The sequence below is a fragment of the Erithacus rubecula genome, assembly GCF_903797595.1.
Source record: "Erithacus rubecula genome assembly, chromosome: 5".
Classification (NCBI taxonomy): Eukaryota; Metazoa; Chordata; class Aves; order Passeriformes; family Muscicapidae; genus Erithacus; species Erithacus rubecula.
The window spans coordinates 21,432,519-21,452,471 of record NC_136687.1 but is presented as its reverse complement, the minus strand read 5'-3'; the positions used below and the strand labels follow the sequence as shown (position 1 = coordinate 21,452,471).

Genomic DNA, 19,953 nt, shown 5'->3' with positions numbered 1-19,953 from the left:
GGCAGGGTTGATCTTAGGCTGATGCCACAGGTCTGCCTCAGCCAAAGGACAGCTAGTGCCATGCAATTTTTTCTTAATACTGTCTTATAGGCCTTTTTGTCATATTGCTGTCTGGTCTTACTTTAGTTTATGAATGCACAAAGTGCATTTATCTATAAATAATTGCTAATGTACAAGATAGTATGACAGAAGTTTCAAATATATGCTTAGGAATAGGTAAAAAACAAGCATGGGATGGGGAACAGAGGGAGCTGGGTTTTACGAGTGTTGTATAAAGTCTGAGCAAATCTAAAAATTCCAGCTTCTGATGTCTCCTTTCAAAGAGCTGGATCCTATGACAGAGTGCTCTGGAGACTTGGGTATGGTAACTATCCAAAGGGAGGGAGGTTAGGGAAAGCCTTAAGAACTCTCTAGGTGTCATTTACATTCCGCATTAAAATTACAGTAATGGTGTCCATCATAAAGTCATTTGAGAACTACAAGCAGAAGGAATCATGTGAGTGAAAAATAATTTTTATTATGTATACCTAATTAGTAATCAGTTACAGTTATTAAAAATTAATCAAAAATCACTTATTCATAAAAAACCCTAACAGCTATAACTGGTATTATAATTACAATTATCCTGCACTTATAAGAGTTTTCTGAAATTTGATGTGTATTTCCATAGAAGAAACAATTTAACATCAATATATTCTTAAAGCACCCATATAAGCAGAGAAGTATTTTTAACCCTAGTTGTTCAAGAATTTCAGCTTCTTCTCAATTTCCAGATTTGTGCTTGCAATGAACTGTGACAGAGTTGAGTAACAGTCTAAATATTCAATTAGATCATCATAAAGTACATCAATACTGCAGTGTTCAAAGTACAGTCATGACACATGTAGAGTCACTAAGATTAATATAGGCAATATTTTTGGAAATGGGTTATATGAACCTAATAAAATGGCAGAGAAAATAATTAAACAACATAAGTAAAAATATATGCAGTGGTGGGACAATATTGTTGTGCCTTCTTGGCAGGGCTAATAAGTTGATAAGTTTGATCTCTTCTGGAGGACAGCTGAAAGCAGATGCTGTTCCTAACACACAGAAATCATCCTGAGGATCCCATCACTCTCTACGGACTGCATTGAACCTGTAACACTTGCTACCAGAGCTCCACCAATATAAATGAGCACTTAATATATGCCCAGGAACATCAAAAGCTAAACAAGCATGGGCTTACTGGATGCTACTTAGGCACTTCTGTTCTCCTAAGAGGGGTTGCTGACAATCATGCTGACTTCAGCAGCTACATTTCTAAGCACAAGGCTGTGGATTTCAGCCTCATGCTCCCCACGGGGCTGTCACTCTCTGTTGTTCACCATCTTCTGTGTTGTTTTCATAAGCAGGCAGCATACGAGGCAGAGGGCGAGGTGCAGCTGGCAACAGAGCTCCAGGTCCCAGGGGCTCCTACCTGGGGGGATACTCTGCTGGCCGTGGAATCTACAGCAGGTACCATGAAGGCAAAGGAAAACAGCAAGAGAAAGGATATGAGCTGGTTCCCAACTTGGAGCTACCTGCAGTCAACCCAGTGGCCATTAAGCCTGGAGCAGGTTAGTGTGTGTGAGGAGGGGAGGAGAGCAGCGTGGTGGGCAGGCCCCCTCTCCATGCCATGTCTCAAGCATGTGAGGACCCCTCCAGGGCCAGTCCATGGCTCCAACTGTGGCAGTGGGGATGGCCCCCGGGCTGGGACTCAGTGCTCCCTTGTGCTGAATGCTTTCTGGCCCTGGCCAGACTTTCTTCACACAAGAGGCACACAGTGAGATAGGGGACATGAATATCTGGAAGCTCTTCAGGCCAAGAGAAAAGGACTAACTCAATGCCCACTCCTCCAGATCACTTTTGCATTTGTTAAGAAGGAAGCAGGCTTTCCTCTCTTTCTAGCCATGTACACCAGAACATGATGATTTAGAGCAATCTTCCTCTCTTTTAATATCTTCAGTGCTAATTTCACCCTAGGAGATTCCTATCTTAGATTTCCAGCCAGGCTGGAGCCCTGTCCTGTTTAGTCCTTATTTCTCCAGTGATACAAGGCTGAGAAAAAGATCTGGGGCTTTCCCATTGCAGGAAAGTCCCTGACTGAGGCAAGCTCCTCCACCTCCATCAGTGGCATGGGAAAGGAGCAAGGCAGGGAGCCCTCGGGGTGCATCTTGCAGCAGTGCAGTGCCTGCAGGAGTGCTCTCATCTCTGCTGGGCTCTGATCAGCCTGTCCAAGGGCTGGGCCAGGGATTGCTCCCTTCTGCCACTTTGTCAGATGAGTACCCAGCCCTTGCCATTCCTAGGTGAACAAGACAAAAGCTGAAGCTCTGGAATTCCTCAAGATCCCATTTGGAAAGATTTTTATTTGTAAAAGTGATCTGAGGATGAAGGTCCTTGAAGATGATGGACACTAATCCTCTTGCAGAAGTGCTGATGTCTTCTCTCCATTTCTCTTTCCAAGTAAATTGCAATGGCAGGATTAAGCATTGCTTAATAATGGAGCTACTGTGGTTTCCCAAAACATATTTAATTTATTTATGTCAGTGAAAATTACAGCTTGCATCTAATGAAGTCTGTGAAGAGCTCTTCCTAACAGCTGGATGAGACAATGTCAGAAGAAGTCTAGAGACAAAGGGAGGCTGTTAAGATTAAAGTTGGAGAAAGATCAGAGTTCCTCAGAAAACTACCCACTTGCCACCAGAAAATATTACCGCTATGTGTGTTTGCAAAGATACTTTAGGAATTCCAGGTATTACTAAAGGATGCTTGAAAAGTGAGCTTGGAAATGCATGCTTATTAGTAGTGTCTATATTTAATCCTACTGCCAAACAAAAGCTTGAAGCTCAAGTCAAAATGTTTCTACACTTGAAGCATGTTGAGATTCAGGTTTTTTCATCAGACCTTCCCCTATCATATGGTTCCAGCCTCTGAGCACAGAAATACCTGGTCTGTTTTCCCCAGTCAGATCAGCTGATCTAATAAGTATCACACACAAGACTTACCTCTGTAATGAAGGGGGTTATAACTTCGAGAGCACATTACCAGAACAGAGGAGTAGAATTGTGCTGACTGCAAAGTTTCCTGCCTACTGTTTAGATCAACCTTAAAGCTCATTTCTTTGCAAATAGTTGGAATGCTCCTGGGAGGTCACCCCAATACCCCAGATTCCTGCTACTGTTTTTCTGCCAGAACTTATTGTAGAATGGATCATGTGAGCTCTTTGCCTTGGTGAGAAATGATCCAGGATATTTAAACTAGAGATAAAAGTGGTTTGACCTGACCAGGTGGACTTGGTGTAAAGGGAGAACTGGAAAACCTCATGAGTTGGAGGTCTCTGCTTGGGGAAACAGTAGTCCACTGGTGGAGGACACATCTCTGCCTGGAAGATATCTGATCAGCTTTCTTCTTGCAGTCTCCTGGATCAGAGCAAGATTAGTGCTTTCTGTCACCTCCTTCCACCAGGCATAACTGCCCACTTTAACACTGCAAAGTCTCATTGCACAGAAAGAAACCTGTGTGTATATTAGGCTTCATTTCTGCCTTTCTGAGTGGCTGCACCTCCCATAAGTGCCAACACCACCTTTTAGCCCATCATCCATTATTTATTGATTACTTTGTTTTCCTTGTGAATAACCTTACTGCTAAAAAGGTCACAAGCAGAATGTTGAAGTGTGCAATATGAGGCAGTGATGGAAATCATAGTGTCATAGAATGGTTTCCATTGGAAGGAAACTTAAAGATCATCTAATCCAATGCCCCTGTCATGGGCAGAGGTGTCTTAAACTAGATCAGGTTGCTCAAAGGCTCATCCAACCTGAACCTGAAGACTTCCAATAATGGGGCACACAAAACTTCTCTGGACAGCCAGTCCAGTGTCTCATTCTTCATTATAGAGTATTCCTTTCTTATGCCTAACCCTTTTTCAACTTAAAACTGTTATCCCTTGTCCTATCACTACAGGCCTTACCATAAAGTCTTTCTTGTAGGTCCCCTTTAAGTACAGAAAAGGTCCAGTACAGGTTTTTATCCCAGAGTCATCTTTTCTCCAGGCTGAACAACCCCAGCTCTCTCAGTCTGAGATGCTCCATCTCATTTAACATCCTCTGAACCTGCTCCAACAGGTTCACATCCTTTGTGTACTGGGGGACCCAGAACTGGACACAGCACTCCATTCTGCTCATCTGAACAGAGCAGAGGGGCAGAATCACCTCCCTCAACCTGCTGGCCACACTGCTTTTGATACAGCCCAGAATGCAGCTGGTTTTTCTGGACCTCAAGTGCACATTTCCAGGCCACATGCAATTACTGTGATTACTGGGAATGTTCAGCAAAGAATTCTTTTCAGTTTCTTCCCTAAGTAAGCCATGAAACTCCATTTTGGATCAGCTCATCATCCTGAATGCTATTATTCTGGCCAGAGTGTTCTCCCTTTATCTGAAAGACCATGGCTCAAATTATATCATGTTGTCCAATTTTGTCATGAGGGAGAATTCCCTAAAGAGAAGTTTATTTTATTTTAATGTCATTAAGTACATTGATCTTGTAGCAGACAGATGGGATAAAACATATTTAGCCAAGGTAGTCCTGGGAAATGCTCGTAAAAGAGCTGATATTTCACAGGTTTGGCCAAAGGATGGCATGTAAAGCAGACTGGTTGCTGCCTGTCACTTCTGCAGTACAAAACACAACTTTCTGACCTGGAGCAGCTCTTCCTGTGGCAGTTACATATTCCTTGATGTCAACAGCTGGAGCAGGGACCTCACTGGGACATTGCACACTCTTACCCCTTGTGTTCAGGCCACACTCTCAGCCAGTGGGAATTACAGCAGTGGTCAGAAGGGATTATGTAAATCTGGGTAAAGCTCCCATTCCCCAGGAGCACTCTGGCTCTAGGGCACTTATGGCAGGAGCATGGGGGGAAATGCTGGACCAAACAGCACTGAGCCTGTCACTGTGCATCAGCTTTGGTGCTCCCATGCCTGGGGAGGGCAGAGGTGCCCCAGTCCCCTGCCTGCACACAAGGCTACGTCCCCTGATAAGAGCAGCACAGGATCACTGCTGGAGAGTTTGTGCAGCTGGGAGGGAGAGCTCTTTGACAAGAGGTCCTGGAAACTCTCTTCTGATGTATCTGATGATGTCTGGTCTTTCCTAGTGGCCATCCCTGCCATTGGTGCCCAGTACTCCATGTTTCAGGCGGCACCACCAGCTAAGATGATGGAAGATGGCAAAATTCACACTGTTGAGCACATCATCAACCCTATAGCTGTCCAGCAGGACCCAGCCAGTGCAGCAGCTGCCGCAGCAGCAGCAGCAGCTGCAGCTGTAATACCAGCTGTCTCAACACCTCCTCCCTTCCAGGTGAGTTCAGCACGTGGGAAGTTCCTGCCTCCCATACTTCCAGCTTCCCGTACATCCTGCTATGCTATCCAATGGGGGGGGGATTGTGCTTCCATTCAGGACATACTTTTGGGGATGTCACAATGCCCTGAGGTTCATCTGACCTGTCTTAGACATCTGCACATTTCTTTCCCCACTATGGGGGACCAAACTGTGAGGGGGAGAACAGCCTCGCATGACAGCATAACCCAACAGGGATGGACTGCCCGTTCTCCCCATTACCTCCTCCCTTTCTAGGGCTTTCTCCAGGGCATGGGAGTGGGATGTTACAGCAGTCCTTCATTTGAGCTCTGACCCCTTTCCTCGCAGGGCCGCCCCATCACGCCGGTGTACACCATGGCTCCCAACGTGCCGCGGATCCCCGCCGCCGGGATTTACGGGACAAGTTACGTGCCGTTCGCGGCGCCCGCCGCGGCCACGGCCACAATAGCCACGCTACAGAAGAACGCGGCGGCCGCCGCCGCTGCCTACGGAGGGTACGCGGGCTACATCCCGCCGGCATTCCCGGCCGCCGCCATCCAGGTGCCCATCCACGACGTCTACCAGACGTACTGACACTGTCGCAGAGCAGGCTGCTGGGGAAACACACACTGAAGGAACACTTTACTATTTATGAAGAAAGAACTGTCTGCGGGAGAGTAAACGTTTGGGCTTGGTAAAACAGTGCGGAAAGTGAAGAATGTCATAGAAAAATGTGTTTGAAATATTTTCTATGCTTGAAGTTTTCACTAACTTTTTTAGGCTATTTTTAAAAATTTAACATGCCTGTATTCATACATTTCCAAAGGACCTCGGTGCATCCAGCCCACCACTGACGTGCTTTTATACGTATTGTAGTGGGCTTGCATGGGGTCTTTTTTTTTTTTTTTTTTAGCAGTTATATTTTCAATATATTTGTGGTATGAAGGTTATTTTTTAGTAATTTCTGCACTCCAGAGATGTCTATTTTGTAGTGCCTTTAATAATATATCAGCTATATATTAAAAAGCACACCTGAGCAGCTAGGGAAAGTTTTAACAATATATTTTGAAGAGTATATTCAATATTTAAAGAATACATAACTTAGTTTGTTTTGTTTTGTTTTGTTTCGTTTTTTAAGAAGAAAACAACAAGTATCTTATTTAAAAATTATACTGGAAAGTGCAATTTGAAAAATGTGCAAGACCTCTGCATTTTTGTGCTGGCATTAATACAATCTGCTCATTCTCATTTGAAACAACAAGTAACTAATATTGCCTGTTTGGAAGAAAGAGAAAAGAAAAAAAAAGCCTCCTCACACATACCTCTTCACAGTGTGATTTGCAGGCTTGTTTTTAGCTGAAGAAAGGCTCCAAGTTTTCCATAGCAACTGGATTTTTTATTTATTGAAGCTACTTGTAGTTGGAGCATGTACAGAAACGAGTAGCTGATGTTTCACGCGAGGTGTCTTGACTTAGATCTTCATCCAGTATAAAGCCAAGGCTTTTTTTCATTTTATTTTCTTCATTTTATTCTTTGAAGTATATGTTGTAGTGACTGAGAACTATTCTGCTGCTGGCAAGAGTAACCACGCTCTGGCTGAGACGATTTGCAGCATTACTTACCCATTGCTCCATCATGTTCCATGAGAAATTTCAAAGGTACTAGGGGTGGTAGTGATACTGGAATTAGTGAAACAGGGCTAGCCTCCCTCCCAGCCTCCCTTCCACTCTTAATTCCCCTTCTCCACAACTGGAGTTAACATGCACATCAGGGTTGGGAGTGATTAGACCCAAGGATTTTAACACATTTTAGAGCTTGTAAATATCTTTTAATATACGTTTTTAAAGTCATTTTATGTTGCAAATTTACATGGTATGTGGTTTGCCACAAAACAAAAACCTTTTATTGCAATGTTATGAAAAAGTTTGTTTTATTAAGAAGTAAATATATTATTGCAGTGTTTTGTGGCCTGTTTAAAGGCTTTTATTTAGTAGTGCAGTGAATGTAAAATAGAGTAAAATGGTAAAAAAATATCTTGCCCTTTGTATGAAGTTCATCAGCTCTGTAAACACAAGCCTGGTGACAAAAGGTAAGAAGCAGGGAGTCAGTAAACAATGTTCTTCTACTTTTTGTGGTATAAGTGCATACCAAAGGGGTTTCACATTGGCCATATTTTGACAACTGAACCACTTTCAGACTGCATCAAGCTCAGTTAAGTGACCTTTTCAATACACTTCTTTTTCTTGCCTCAAAATGGAGCAGTTGTATTTTAGGTGCTCTTGCTCAGACAAGCTGAGCTCCCCTTGACCCTGTCGACCCATTAGCAGAAGCACTGTGAGGTTACCCATTAGCTTGGACTCTGCCCCTCCACGCCCCTTCCCAGGAAACTTTTATGGTCTGTACCTGCACATCTGAAAGCACACCCAGACCTCAGCCCCAAGGTCCTGCCCTTGTATAGGGTGAGAGAGGAGGAGATCTGGGCAAAGACTGGGGGGCAAGCCCCAGCCAGAGTCTAGCACTGCCTCCTCCAGCCCTCCAGTCTAAGGCCTTACATGGCTCAACACTAAATGTCAGAGGGTCCGTGGGCCATGCACAAACACCCCTGGAGCCAGGAAAGGCCAGTCTAGTGGCCTCTGCTTCCAGCCCCATGCCACAGCTGACCCTAGAGGAGAGAGGAAGGGCAATGGCTCCCTTCCCACTAATCCTCTCCCTGCCAACAGGACAAGGGACCTGCCACTTACAGAGATGGCAGGAAGAGAAAGGAGCCAATGAGGGAAAACCCTGAGGTGCCCTGGCCAACAGTGGGTGCTGCCTGTGCCAGGGCAGAAGCAGGCAGCACCCAGGGATGGAGGCAGGACCCAGGCATGCAGGCAGCCAGGTCATGCTGAGCCTCCTGCCCATGCCTGTCTTGACACTTGCTTCTAAACCATTTCATGTACACTACTACTGAGGTAAGTCTAATAACTTGAAATGTGAACATCTTTAGGTTAAGAACAAACTATTCTAAGAAAAAAAAGTATATTAAAAAAAAAACAAAACTAGTGTGCCTTATTCTCAAAAGAGCTGATATTTTAGATATTTTATTGTATCTCTCTTCTCTGTATTGTCAGAAGCCTTTGAGTTTATTTAGTTCTTGCTCCATTTACGGTACATTTCTAGGTTGTAGTGAATAAAGCATTCTTTAAAAACAGAGACTGTTCCTTCATTGCAACATTCCACTCTGCCAAGGCTGTGCTCCCCTCCAAGCTGGGAAGAGGATTTTTGGGGCAGGAGAGGAGCAGGCACTGCATCCCTGCAGGCTCCTGCGGGGTGAGGAGTTGAACTGCTCCACTGACTCCTCTGTCCTACCACTGCAGAGGACAGGGACCTTCCCAGCACACATATTGGGCATCTCTCTGTTCTTCCAGCATCCTCTGAACAACCTAAATTTCTCCTTGTCTGCAGTTTAGAGTTGGTGCCGAGAAATGGATGGAGCTGGAGCTAATATCTCTTTATGCTTTCCATCCACCCAGTGCACAAATTCCTGTGTCTCTGTTGTATGGCCTCCGTGCCAGGCAGGAGCACTGGGAACTGGGTCATCCTTTTAATTTCAGCATGCTCCATGCTTCAAACATGGAGAAAGTTAAGCTGCACCTCATTTGCAGTGCTCTGGACTCCTTAGCTTTTTCCTTGGTGTAAACACACCTGGAGAAAATTTGCTGCAAATACAGTTTGTGGAAAATAGCAGTCTGAGAGAGTAGTCCTGGCTAACCAGAGAGGTCCCAGATGCTGGAAGATATCAGATCTGACAACTATCTACAAAAAGGAATGGAAGGAGAAACCAGGGAACTATCAGGATTGACCCACTTCGTTGGTGAGGGAAAGTTGTCTAACTTAATTTTAGTAAAACCTTTGACACTGTGTCTCACAATATCCTCATGGAGAAACTGGCTTGCCATGGCATGAAGGAGCACACTGTTCACTGGGTAAAAAACTGTCTGAATGGCCAAGGCCAGAGTTACATCCATGGATGGAGTTAAACCCAGCTGATAGCCAGTCAAGAGCAGCGTTCTCTGGGACTCAGTATTGGGACCAGCCCTGTTAAATGTCTTTGTTAATGACCTGAGCAAGGACATAGAGTGCCCCTCAGCTCACAGATGACACCAAGCTGGGTGGGAGCAGGAAGGCTCTGCAGAGAGACCTGGACAAAATGGATCAATGGGCCAAGGCCAATCTTATGGGGCTCAACAAGGCCAAGTGCCAGATCCTGCACTGCACCACAGGCTGGGGCAGGGTGGCTGGAATGTGGCCCAGAGGAAAAGGCCCTGGGAATGCTGTTTGGGAGCTGCTGAACAGGAGCCAGGGTGTGCCCAGGAGGCCAATGGCATCTTGTGTCAGAAATAGCATGGCCAGCAGGACCAGGGCAGGGATCATCCCCCTATACCTGGCACTGGTGACACCCCAAATCATGTGTCCAGTTCTGGATCCCTCAGCACAGAAAGGACATTGAGGGGCTGGAGTGAGTCCAGAGAAGGGCAATGGAGCTGGGGAAGGGTCAATTCCTGTGAGGAGCAGCTGAGGGAGATGGAGGAAAGGAGGCTCACAGGAGACCTGATCACTCTCTACAACTGCCTGAAATGAGATTGTAACCAGGTGGGGGTTGTTCTCTTTTCCCAAGTAACAGGTGACAGGACAAGTGGAAATGACCCGAAGATGTGCCAGGTGAGGTTTAGATTGGATATTAGGAAGAATTTCCTCACTGAAAAGGTGGTGAAGCATTGGAAAGTGGTGGAATCACCATTCCCTGACAGTGTTAACAAAGCATATGGGTGTGGTACCGGGGGCATGGTTTACTAGTGAACATGGCAGTGCTAGGTTAGTAGGATTCAATTATTTCAAAGGTCTTTTCCAACCTGAATGATTCTATAATTCACTTGGATGAGAAAGAAACCACCAGCAAACCATGGCCCTTTATAGATGTTTAAACATGAGGCATGACCTTGACAAAAAGCAATGTTTTCCAATGAGATGAACTGTGCCACTTTGAAATGTGTTTCTGCTCTTTCATTTTCCCTTTATCCAAGCTACCCAAGATTAAAATTAATCTACATAACTTTTTCTAAATATACACTTTAGAAGATAATTTCTTTCTTTTTCTAGGCTGCTGATTTCTGTCTTCAGTTTTGTAAGATCTTAATTAATGATTAACTCTTCGTAAGGTTGAAATATGCAAGTCACTCTCAGGATATTAACATAAACAATGCCAGAGAAATGCAATTGTGCTTTCAAGATGACCTTGCTGCCTTGGGAATGTCAGGAGCTCTGCTGAGGCCTTGGGCACTGTGACAACTCAAAATGCTGCCAAGGTGATCCCATTCTCTTTTTCAATGTCTTTCTTCATGGTCTTGAAGAGTAGATGGTATCCTGGCTGGTATCATCCTAAAAACCATGCTAGAAACCAGATTTGGCTTTCTTCAGGAAATGCCATCCTGTAGCACAACTGTGATACAACTATTATATGAACAGATTTAGAAGAAACTCAAGTGCACCACTCTGATATGGCAACATCTCACTTATAAAAACACTCAGAGTATATGCAAAATTAATTTTTCATACATATAAAAAGGTAGATACAGTACTTCATCTCCTTTTCTGTGGTTGGTGTTACACCCTTAACACTTCTGGTCTGAGTGAGTCTTGAGCACTTACAGAACTCTCTGCTCCCTGGATGCCAATCAGCCACAAAACTGGCCCATCATGCTGACCTGTAAAATAAATAAACTTGAGACCTACGCTGTAACAAGAGAAACTACCTCTGCTGTGCATCTAAAAGTCAGCAAAAGTCAGGTTTTATGCTCCACTGTGTCAATTAAATGCTGAATCACACTTGACTGAGTTTTAGAGCCAGGTCCTGCCTAGCAGCAAAATGGTTGGAACGGTGTTGCAGGGAGGAGCTGCAAGCTAGGGAATATTTTTTTTAAAAAGTAGTTTTGTGGCATTGAGTCCTTCCCTTTTGGCACAAAGACAGGCTGTGCCATGCAATTATGATTGTTCAAGTTGCCAAAGAGGAAAGAGACTACAGAAAGTTTTAGAAATTTGGTACTGTAGAAGTACTTCCACATGAAATGTTTCCTGTCAAGCTGATTAATTAGATCAGGTTTTTTTTTCCTCTAGACAGAAGACAAGACCTGGAGCTCACTTGGTTCCTAACCAAAGAAGATAGAGGTTGTATCTCACAGTCCTTGCTCAGGCAAAACTGCAGATTCTGGATGTGAGAGGTGACCAGTCAAGGATTGTCTGCACCAGAAAACTTTACAGGGAAAATGTTCAGGTGTGCTCAGCTTTGTCCCACATGTACCAAATGCCTGTGTCTTCCCAACACAGTGTCAGATGTTTTGTCCCTTTGTCTGAACAGGTTGAGTCAGTTGTCAGACACCTCCATCCAACAGACTGTGAAGTCAGATCTGCCCCACAATGGGCCCTGGGGCTTCACCTCCTCTGACCAGGGCTCCCCACAGCCACCTTTCCCCAGGGCATTTGGAGACACACCATCACAAACCTGGGCTGTGGGCTGGTGCCCACCCTGGCTGCTCCTGTGCTTCTGCATGCAGCTGGTCTGTGGGGTGGTGGCTGCCCTGGAGGAAGGTGGGTCACTTTTCATGTTCTGTCTGACACCATCATACATATCATCATTACAGGGAAGATATATGTTTTTGTCCTTTTTTATATTTTTTTCACTTCTTTGCAAACACACACATACATAATTTTTGCCAGCCAGGTTGTACTTTGAGCCCATCCTTGCATGTTTTTGCAATGTCACAGAAGCTCATCATTAGCTCAGCCTCTACTGCAATCTGTGCACTGGTGGGAAGCAGGAAGCCACAGGTAAGCCCGAAGATCTTCATGAAGCATGAAATAAACCTCTGCAAACAGCCTACACAAGCCACAGCAGTGACCTCAAGCTAACCAGCAGAGAGAAAAATGCATTTAACTCAGTCAGAGGCAAAACAGCCTACTCTTAGAGCAGGTCCTTTGTTCCAAAGCTTTGAAGCAATAACTACAATAAGCAATTCTCACTCCTGTAACAAATCCATAGGTTATGGACCAAGGTTTCTTACAGACACTCCAAAGGGCTTGCAATGACAAGGAGCTACTAATTAAACTCATTATGCATGCACTGGCTGTACACAGGGCATCCCTAGTTCCTCAAGTCTTTGACTTTTCAAATGCTGTCCCTTCCACAAGGCTTTCTGGACATGTGGATAAGCTAAGAATTCCCTTAAAGCTTGTCTTCACTCCAGGAGATGGATCCCTTGGCTCACCAGCCTTTGTGCAGGACACAGAGGGACACAGTCCTAGTCAGCAGCTGCAGTGCAGGTATCCAGCAGCAATGGGGCAGCTAATGGGAGCTTGGCAGAGCACTGAAGAACTGAAGCTGCTTCCACCACAGCCAACATAAGCTGCTGCTCATGGAAAAATAAATCATGGAAGTCTGCTATGATTTGTAGCTGAGAAGAAAAATCAAGTCTTGTATGGCACTGTACTGTCTCTGAGTCCCAAACTCCTTTACACCCTTCACCCTTAGGAGCCAATTCCCAAATGCTGATTCAAATCACCAGTCTCCTCAGTGTCCTGCCAGGCAGGGGTTCACCAGGTTCAGCCAGCTCACCTTGGCCTGAGCCCCTGCCTGGGTGTGTAGACACCCCAAAAGGGACCTGCACTGCTCTTTTCAGAAAAGGCCACGTGGTGCACAAGGGCCCCACCTCACATTTCTGGGCCCACTTCTTGCAGCTCCTGTGAGGTTTTGAGACACTCTCAAATTAAGTGACTTGGTTACACACTTTGGCTTTTGTACAAGTTTTTTTTCAGACTGTTCCTTTTGGATTTGGGACTAGGATAGGATCATGGTCTAAAAGGATTAGATTTAAAGATAATAAATAGTACTTTAAATTTACACTGAAAAAGAAAATCTGCCTCTTGAGAAAATGAACTTCCTTGTCTTTCTGTGACATCTTTGTGAGCGATAGGAAGGGAGGGAGAACACGGAAATGTACAACACTTGGCACTGGCTACACCTCAAACTAGTATTTCAACATTTTACAATCAACTTTGGCCATGTGACCTATGTGGAAAGATAAACTGAGATATTTAATCCTATTTTTCTTGTCTTTTTTTTTTTCAACATAAGGAAGTAAATTTCATGTGGTTGTGATCATTAAATTACAGTAAATGATTTGCCCATAAGAGAGAAAAAAAACCATTATTGAGTTATTTAACATAGGTAAGGCTGTTTGTGATCAAATACTCTTTCTTACCTTGAAAATTCTCAGTGAGCTTCACCATTTCTCCCTGGCTGTGGCATTTAGGGACATAACAGCTCATCACAGGTGAGGAATGGCCATCATTTGGTTTTACAACAGGAGTATGAGTTACAACTTTCCAAAAGCCAATTGTGTTTTGAGATAAAGCAGCAGCCATTACTATAATTTCTGCTTCATCTCCAGAATATCATAAACTGTTGAAATGACAGCTGGGTGTTTGGTAAGCTGCACACCCTGTATTAGGGAAAGCCAGTTCAGACCAACCAGAGGCACAGGTCTGCCACGACCCTGGATCAGGAGCATGCTCCAAGAATGTGTGGAGATGCCAGGCTGCACTCAGCAACTCCCTCCTGATGGAGCATCCCCAGGGACCAGCATGCAGCCCTGAAGTGACAAGGGCAGTCTTAGCCCCTGAGACACAGTAGGTGAGGTTATGAGTAGGGGGCCATCCTTAGGCAATGTTTAGTCAGCATTGTCAGCTGAGATGAGGACACAGGCTGGGAAAATCTTAATGGAGACAGAAGATGCTCAAGAAACTCTGCAGACTGTGCCCATGACTTGCTCCAGCACAGTCCAGAGGGTACACTGATTTTCCTGTTAGCACAGAGAGCTGACTTCACGTGACTGAGGGCTGCAATAGCACTTGTCAGAGTGCCAGGCACTGGAGGTTGTCTTCTTCAGCACCAAGGGTGGCATGCCTGCTGATTTCTGAGAACTGTGGCTTTTTGCTTTTGGCTTTTTTTTGTTTGGCTTCACTCCCACATGCTAACACATACTAATACCTTCTTTAGGGCAACATTTGTCTCATTATATTATTTAAACAGCTTTTTGTTGCAGTGTGCTCAATCCATGGAAATGTTGCCCTAAGCATGATAGCAGCTAAAGATGAAAAGTACTTTTGTGAAGGTACTGCTGCAATCTCCTGGAGCCTGCCAGCTGGACATCTGTACAGGCTAAGCAGGGCTATGGGAGAATGACAGAGCTTTCCATACTGGAGCTGGCTCAGCTGTGAGCAGCCCAGAGCAGTGGTGGGTGAGCCACACACCCCAAGTACCTGTCACCATCCCTGGAGAGCCACTACTGCCAGCCCAGCCTGGCTCCAGCAGCTCCCCCCGGCCAGGAGGAGCCAAGGGGAGGAGCAAGGGCTTGTGTTTAACCACGTCTGCCTGCCACATCCCCACAGGAGCCATTGCACAGGCAGAGGGCTGAGCTGTGCAGCCCAAGGCAGTCCTGCAGGATCAGCCCAGCATCTGCTCCCGTCCCAGCCTGCCTGCACACAGGGCGATGGAGAGGGCACAGCAGCAGGAGCACAGCCAGCAATGCCCTGGCAGCCAGGCATGGCACAGCAGAGCCATGTGAAAGCCCCACCTTTGGCACAGAAAACATCTTGTACCTGAAATTGGGCAACCACTATGCACTGTGACTCTGCCTGTCAGGCTGCCTCTGATGCTCAGCCCCAATATTTTCTGCTATGAACTTTTTTATTAACTGGCAGCTCTCCTGCTCCCATTTATTCTCATGAGTAGGTTTATTGTTAAGATAATTCTTGGGCCCAACACAGCCCTGCCTGTCAGCTTATTCCACCAGGCTCCTCTCATCTCCCAACTCTCCCACTGTTTGCACAATGGCATTAGGATCTCCTCAGGGCTTAGGAGGGGCCAGCAGCAAGAGCCACCAGTGAGAGAAGAACTGAGCACCAAGAGCCTTTCCAGAGATGGGCACTGCTGCCCCAGCTCCTCCTGCCACGTCTCAGCATCCCACACACGGCAACCACAGCTCACCTTTGAGAGGTGAACCTCCAGTTCTCCAGCCTCAGAAATGGATTTTCATGTCTGCAAACAGGGAAAGCTGTGGGGAGACCTGGCTGTTGTGATCCCCAGAGACTACATGGCCTGCAATAAGGAACAGACCAAAATATTAATGAAAAGCAAAAGATGAGCAGGCTTCCTGTGGCATCACTCCTCCATGGGTCTGCTTTGCTGCTATATCACACTGCCCCTGCACAGAGGCACATTCTTCTCGTCTTACCACAACTGTGGAAAATTCCTACCAAGGAGCATTTCAGGGTTTGACTTTGACAGAACTTAGGAACACCCTGGAACCGACTGTATAAGATAAGGGATCACATGTAGTAGTCTTATATACACAACTCAATGACTTTGTATATTTCATGACAAATCTTTAAGAATAGATTCCTAAGACATGCTAGCACCACATGTTAAGCTGGGGGAAAAAAGAGAACATGCCTACCAAAAGATGTTTCAGCACAGCTTTCAGATACTTCAATTAGAAACATAAAAGCATTATTATAAATTAAGCTTGGCAGACTTTCTAGGAGTCTCTCCGTGTTTTCCCATTGTTTATTCCAGTCTTACGGTAATTTTTCTCTTTTTTTCTTTCCTTTTTTTTTTTTTTTTTTATTAGTTGTTACCAGGCTATTTATTAATTAGCCAATCGATAAGCCCCAAAATTAGTAGAAGGGATGGAATCATAGTCATCATCTGACAAAATTCTATCTATATGCTCTTCCAGAATGCTTTTCCTTGCAATCTGACATTACACCCTCGTTGTTATGAGCATGACAATGTCACAGGGTTGGACAGAATTTAGAGGTCTGAGGTCTTGTTCCCTGTAAGTTTTCCAGTTTTGCTGAGTTTGATGTGAAAGCAACACAAAAGGGCCAGCACATGAGTGCACACGTGAAACACACACCTCCCAAAACAAAAGATGAAAGCTACTCTTTTAATGAAATCAGAAGGGGGAAGGAAAAAAGTGAAGGCAAAGTGGAAAAACCTGCAAGAGGTCAACAAGGAAAACAAAGGGCGGCTTTATGCAAGCAGCTATTTCACTCCAGAAATGGCAGGGCAGGCTAAGGAGCTGCTACCCAGTGTTTTTAATATAGAAATTCAATGTAATTAGGGCTTTGCTTGTTCTAAGAAGATAATGGCAACCCAAATGATAATATTTAATAGTAGATGATGCTTAAGAAGGTGGAGAAGAGAGAAAGTAGACAAGGAATAAGGGTTTTCTTCTCAAAAAGCAGAGGAATGCTAAGGAAAATGGAGGTGATTCTCTTCATTTTACTTTTCCACTTTGATCAGAAAGAAGAAAAGCTTTTTATGACTGTTACAGGATCTATTGATCAAAGATAAAAACCAGGCCCAAATGAGCTAATATCTCTGATTGAAGGGTAAATATAGCAGATCACAATTTTCTAGTAAGAAAGCAACTTTTGGACATCTAGCAGATGGCATAAGAGGCTCAAAGTGATGAAAGCTAGAAATAGATGCATTTAAATTGACATAAAAGGCTCAATAACAAGGATGAGCTGATACAGGAACTGTGATACAAATGATAAAGCTGGGCAAATCACTGTAAAATTTCTGCCAAAAAGCTGTTCAGGGGCATCCACTTGGGCTGCATCCCAAACAGGACAGACACGTTGAGTGAGCAGTGCTGTGCTGGGCAGTGTCAGCCCCGTACTGCAGCCCTGACCCATCACTTCTGCTCCCATGGGCTGGAGCTGCCAACACCTCCCCACTTGGTAAAGAGTTACCCTGGCAGCTTGCTAGATGACAGCTTGCTAGCAGGCTGTTGCCAGAGCGACTGCTCGTGTGAAATTTTGATTTTTGGTTGGACATTCCCACTATAAGGAGCCTCATGCTGTGGCTGTTCTGGGCTGGTGTACTATGGGGACTATCTGCCAGAAAAGAGACAACTGTGAGTACTTTCAACTCTTATTTCTACATTTGCTCAGCCCAAACTGCAAAGCAGCTTGAATTTACTCAACCTGCTTGCCACTAAAAGGAGTGCTAAGAAAGAAGATGGTATTTCAGAGTAGCCCAAGATGAATGGTGGAGAAGAAGCAGAGTGAATTTGAGAGATGGATTTGCTTCCATACCTTTTACCACCTAGGAGGAAATACATCAACTCCCCAGGAAGCTCTTTCCATCTCTTTAGCATCTGCACAGTTAGAATTTATGGGTGCCTGTGCTGAGTCTGATGCAGGATCCATTTAACCCAAGATTTAGTGAACACCACTGTCACAAGTCAATAACCAGGGAAGAGAAAGAACAGGACAAGTTTATCTAACTGTTCTCCAGCATCCCTTCAGCCCCCAGGCCAGCTTGGGGGATTTCTGCAGATGAACATGTTTTCTGTTTATTTAGTAACTGTCAACACACAAGTACTCTCCCTCTCAAGTAAAACAGATTAAGCTCAACCAGACATTGTTCCTTTTTATTCTGCATAGGTACTTTTTACACTTTCTTTACTTTACTGTCATTACTTCCATTTAAATTGTACATGACTTTCCTGGGTCTGAAATATAAAAGGAGAACAATGTGTCATTGTGGGGAAGGTGGGAAGGAACACTCACCTTTGGGGACTGTGGTAGTTACTCTGACATGCTTACCCGTCTAGCAGAATTTCTCTACAGTCCTGAAGATTTAGTCTTCATTCTGTCTTGACTTTTGAGGCACTAAACACAGTCTAGAGCAATGTGCTCTTGAAAAATCTCATCTTGAGCATTTCTGAAAATGTTGGTATTTGCTATCATTGATTTTTAAGGAAGGAGTTATGGATAAAAGAGCTACTTTCCACAAGGCAATTCAAGATAAGCACATTGAGAAATAACAGACACACTGTGTCCACAGGAACAAATAAAGCTTACAACAGCCCCAATATTGCAGAAAGCAATTTGTGTTGGCAGGTAGGTGGCAACTTCAGTGCCAGGGGTTGCCATAGGTGTTCAAGTTATTCAAATCATGCCCAAACACTGTACTGGCTAGGAGTATAACCTGACATCTGGCAGAAATGCAGCAGATGTAATAGACATACTGGGCATAGTACTGCTAAAGTATCAAGGATGTCCTGTGCACAAGGGGCAGCAAAGTCTGGCTCCAGCTGGGAGTCTCATGTATCCAAGATCAAGTACAAGGACATGCTGCAAATGATTTCCAAGTTGGGAAGTGATAGAGCAGAGGAGATGTGAAGCTGGGCTTTGGAAAAATGGAGTGCAGTGACTAAGTGAAAAAGGAGACATGAGGACTCGGTGTTCTGGAAAAAGAAGGCAAATGCATCCTAAGAATAATTTTAAATGTTGCCTTTAGATCTTGCTTGGAGGGTCTTTTCTCCCTAAAGCTGCTCTTACTTTCACTACAGTGAAGTGCCAGAAAAGCTGCTTCAAAAGTACATTTAATTATTGCATTCATAAATTCTGTGCTAAAGCACAATCCAGCAAAGGCACTGAAATCAGTTTCCCCCCAGCACAATGGGACACAGATGTTATAGTGTACATTTCTTCTCCAAATGCTCTGCAAAGCTCCCAAAGGCTTGGTCTGGCATGGAGAAGAGCTGCCAGGGGTGGTCAGGCAGCTGCAGCACCCTGGCCCCAGCCCAGCCTGAGCTGGGCTTCAGCACTGGGAATTGGATGAGCAGAGAGCTGGAGAGGGACTGTCACAAGGGCATGTTGGGACAGGAAAAGGGAGAATGGCTTTGCTGAGAAAGGGTAAATTGAAGTTAAGTATTAGGAAGGAATTCTTCACTATGGGGGTCATGAGGCACTGAAACAGGTTGCCCAGAGAAATTGTGAATGACCCATCCCTGGAAATGTTCAAGGCCAGGCTGGATAGGGACTTGAGCAACTTGGTCTAGTGGAAGGTGTCTCTACCCGTGGCAAGGCTTGGAAGTAGATGATCTTTTTTGTCCTTTCCAACTCTAACCATTCAATAATTCTGGAAATGCAATGATCATATCTTACCTTGTGATTTTTATAGCCATATGTATATTTTATTACCTATTTTTAACATTATAATCTACATTTTAGAGGTACCACAGTGGCTTTTCTGAAACTGCCTTGGAGAGGATCTTGGTAGGAAGGGCAAGGCTGCAATGCTAGTCCATAGGGACCCCAAACCACAACAAGGAGATGTTTGAGATGTCCCTGGGTTAATTACCTCTGCAGGTAGTGGCCTCTTCTGCTGCAGTGGCTCTGGGGAGGTCTCTAAGCTTCAATAAGTGTCAGCACATCAGTTATATTCCAACAACTCCAGAAGAGCTGCAATGCCATGTTTGCAATGCTGTACCCAGTGATAGAACATGGTAAGGATCCCCTCAGCAAAGAAAAGCAGGGGGGGACAGCATGCAGAAGGGACAGCGGCATTTGCTTTTACACATCCTCCCCAACAGCTCAAAAAGGGCTGTTCTGCATGATGTGGCATTAACTCAGCTGTCCCCACCCTGCTGGACTCTGGCAGTGTGACTGTCAGGA

At 44.8% G+C, this 19,953-nt stretch overlaps 1 protein-coding gene and 1 long non-coding RNA gene across 7 annotated transcripts in view; one reads left to right on the top strand and one right to left on the bottom strand.

Annotated features, from left to right (window-relative positions):
• RBM47 (RNA binding motif protein 47) overlaps positions 1-6,482 on the top strand; it is a 74,149-nt gene extending 67,667 nt beyond the window's left edge. For 5 of the 6 annotated variants that reach the window (XM_079306905.1, XM_079306904.1, XM_079306906.1 and 2 more), the window contains 3 exons: positions 1,392-1,598; positions 5,177-5,382; positions 5,731-6,482. In XM_079306905.1, coding sequence (XP_079163031.1) covers positions 1,392-1,598; positions 5,177-5,382; positions 5,731-5,976 — 659 coding nt within the window. In that variant the 3' untranslated portion in view covers positions 5,977-6,482. The remainder of the gene's footprint in view (positions 1-1,391; positions 1,599-5,176; positions 5,383-5,730) is intronic. The other variant, XM_079306903.1, reaches the window with a different exon arrangement.
• Positions 6,483-12,156: 5,674 nt separating this feature from the next.
• On the bottom strand, positions 12,157-18,141 carry LOC306802527. The gene is made up of 3 exons (XR_013774392.1): positions 18,061-18,141; positions 15,464-15,574; positions 12,157-12,799 (listed from the first exon to the last, which is right to left on the bottom strand). It is a non-coding gene; the product is annotated as an uncharacterized lncRNA (long non-coding RNA).
• Between the last annotated feature and the right edge of the window lie 1,812 nt (positions 18,142-19,953).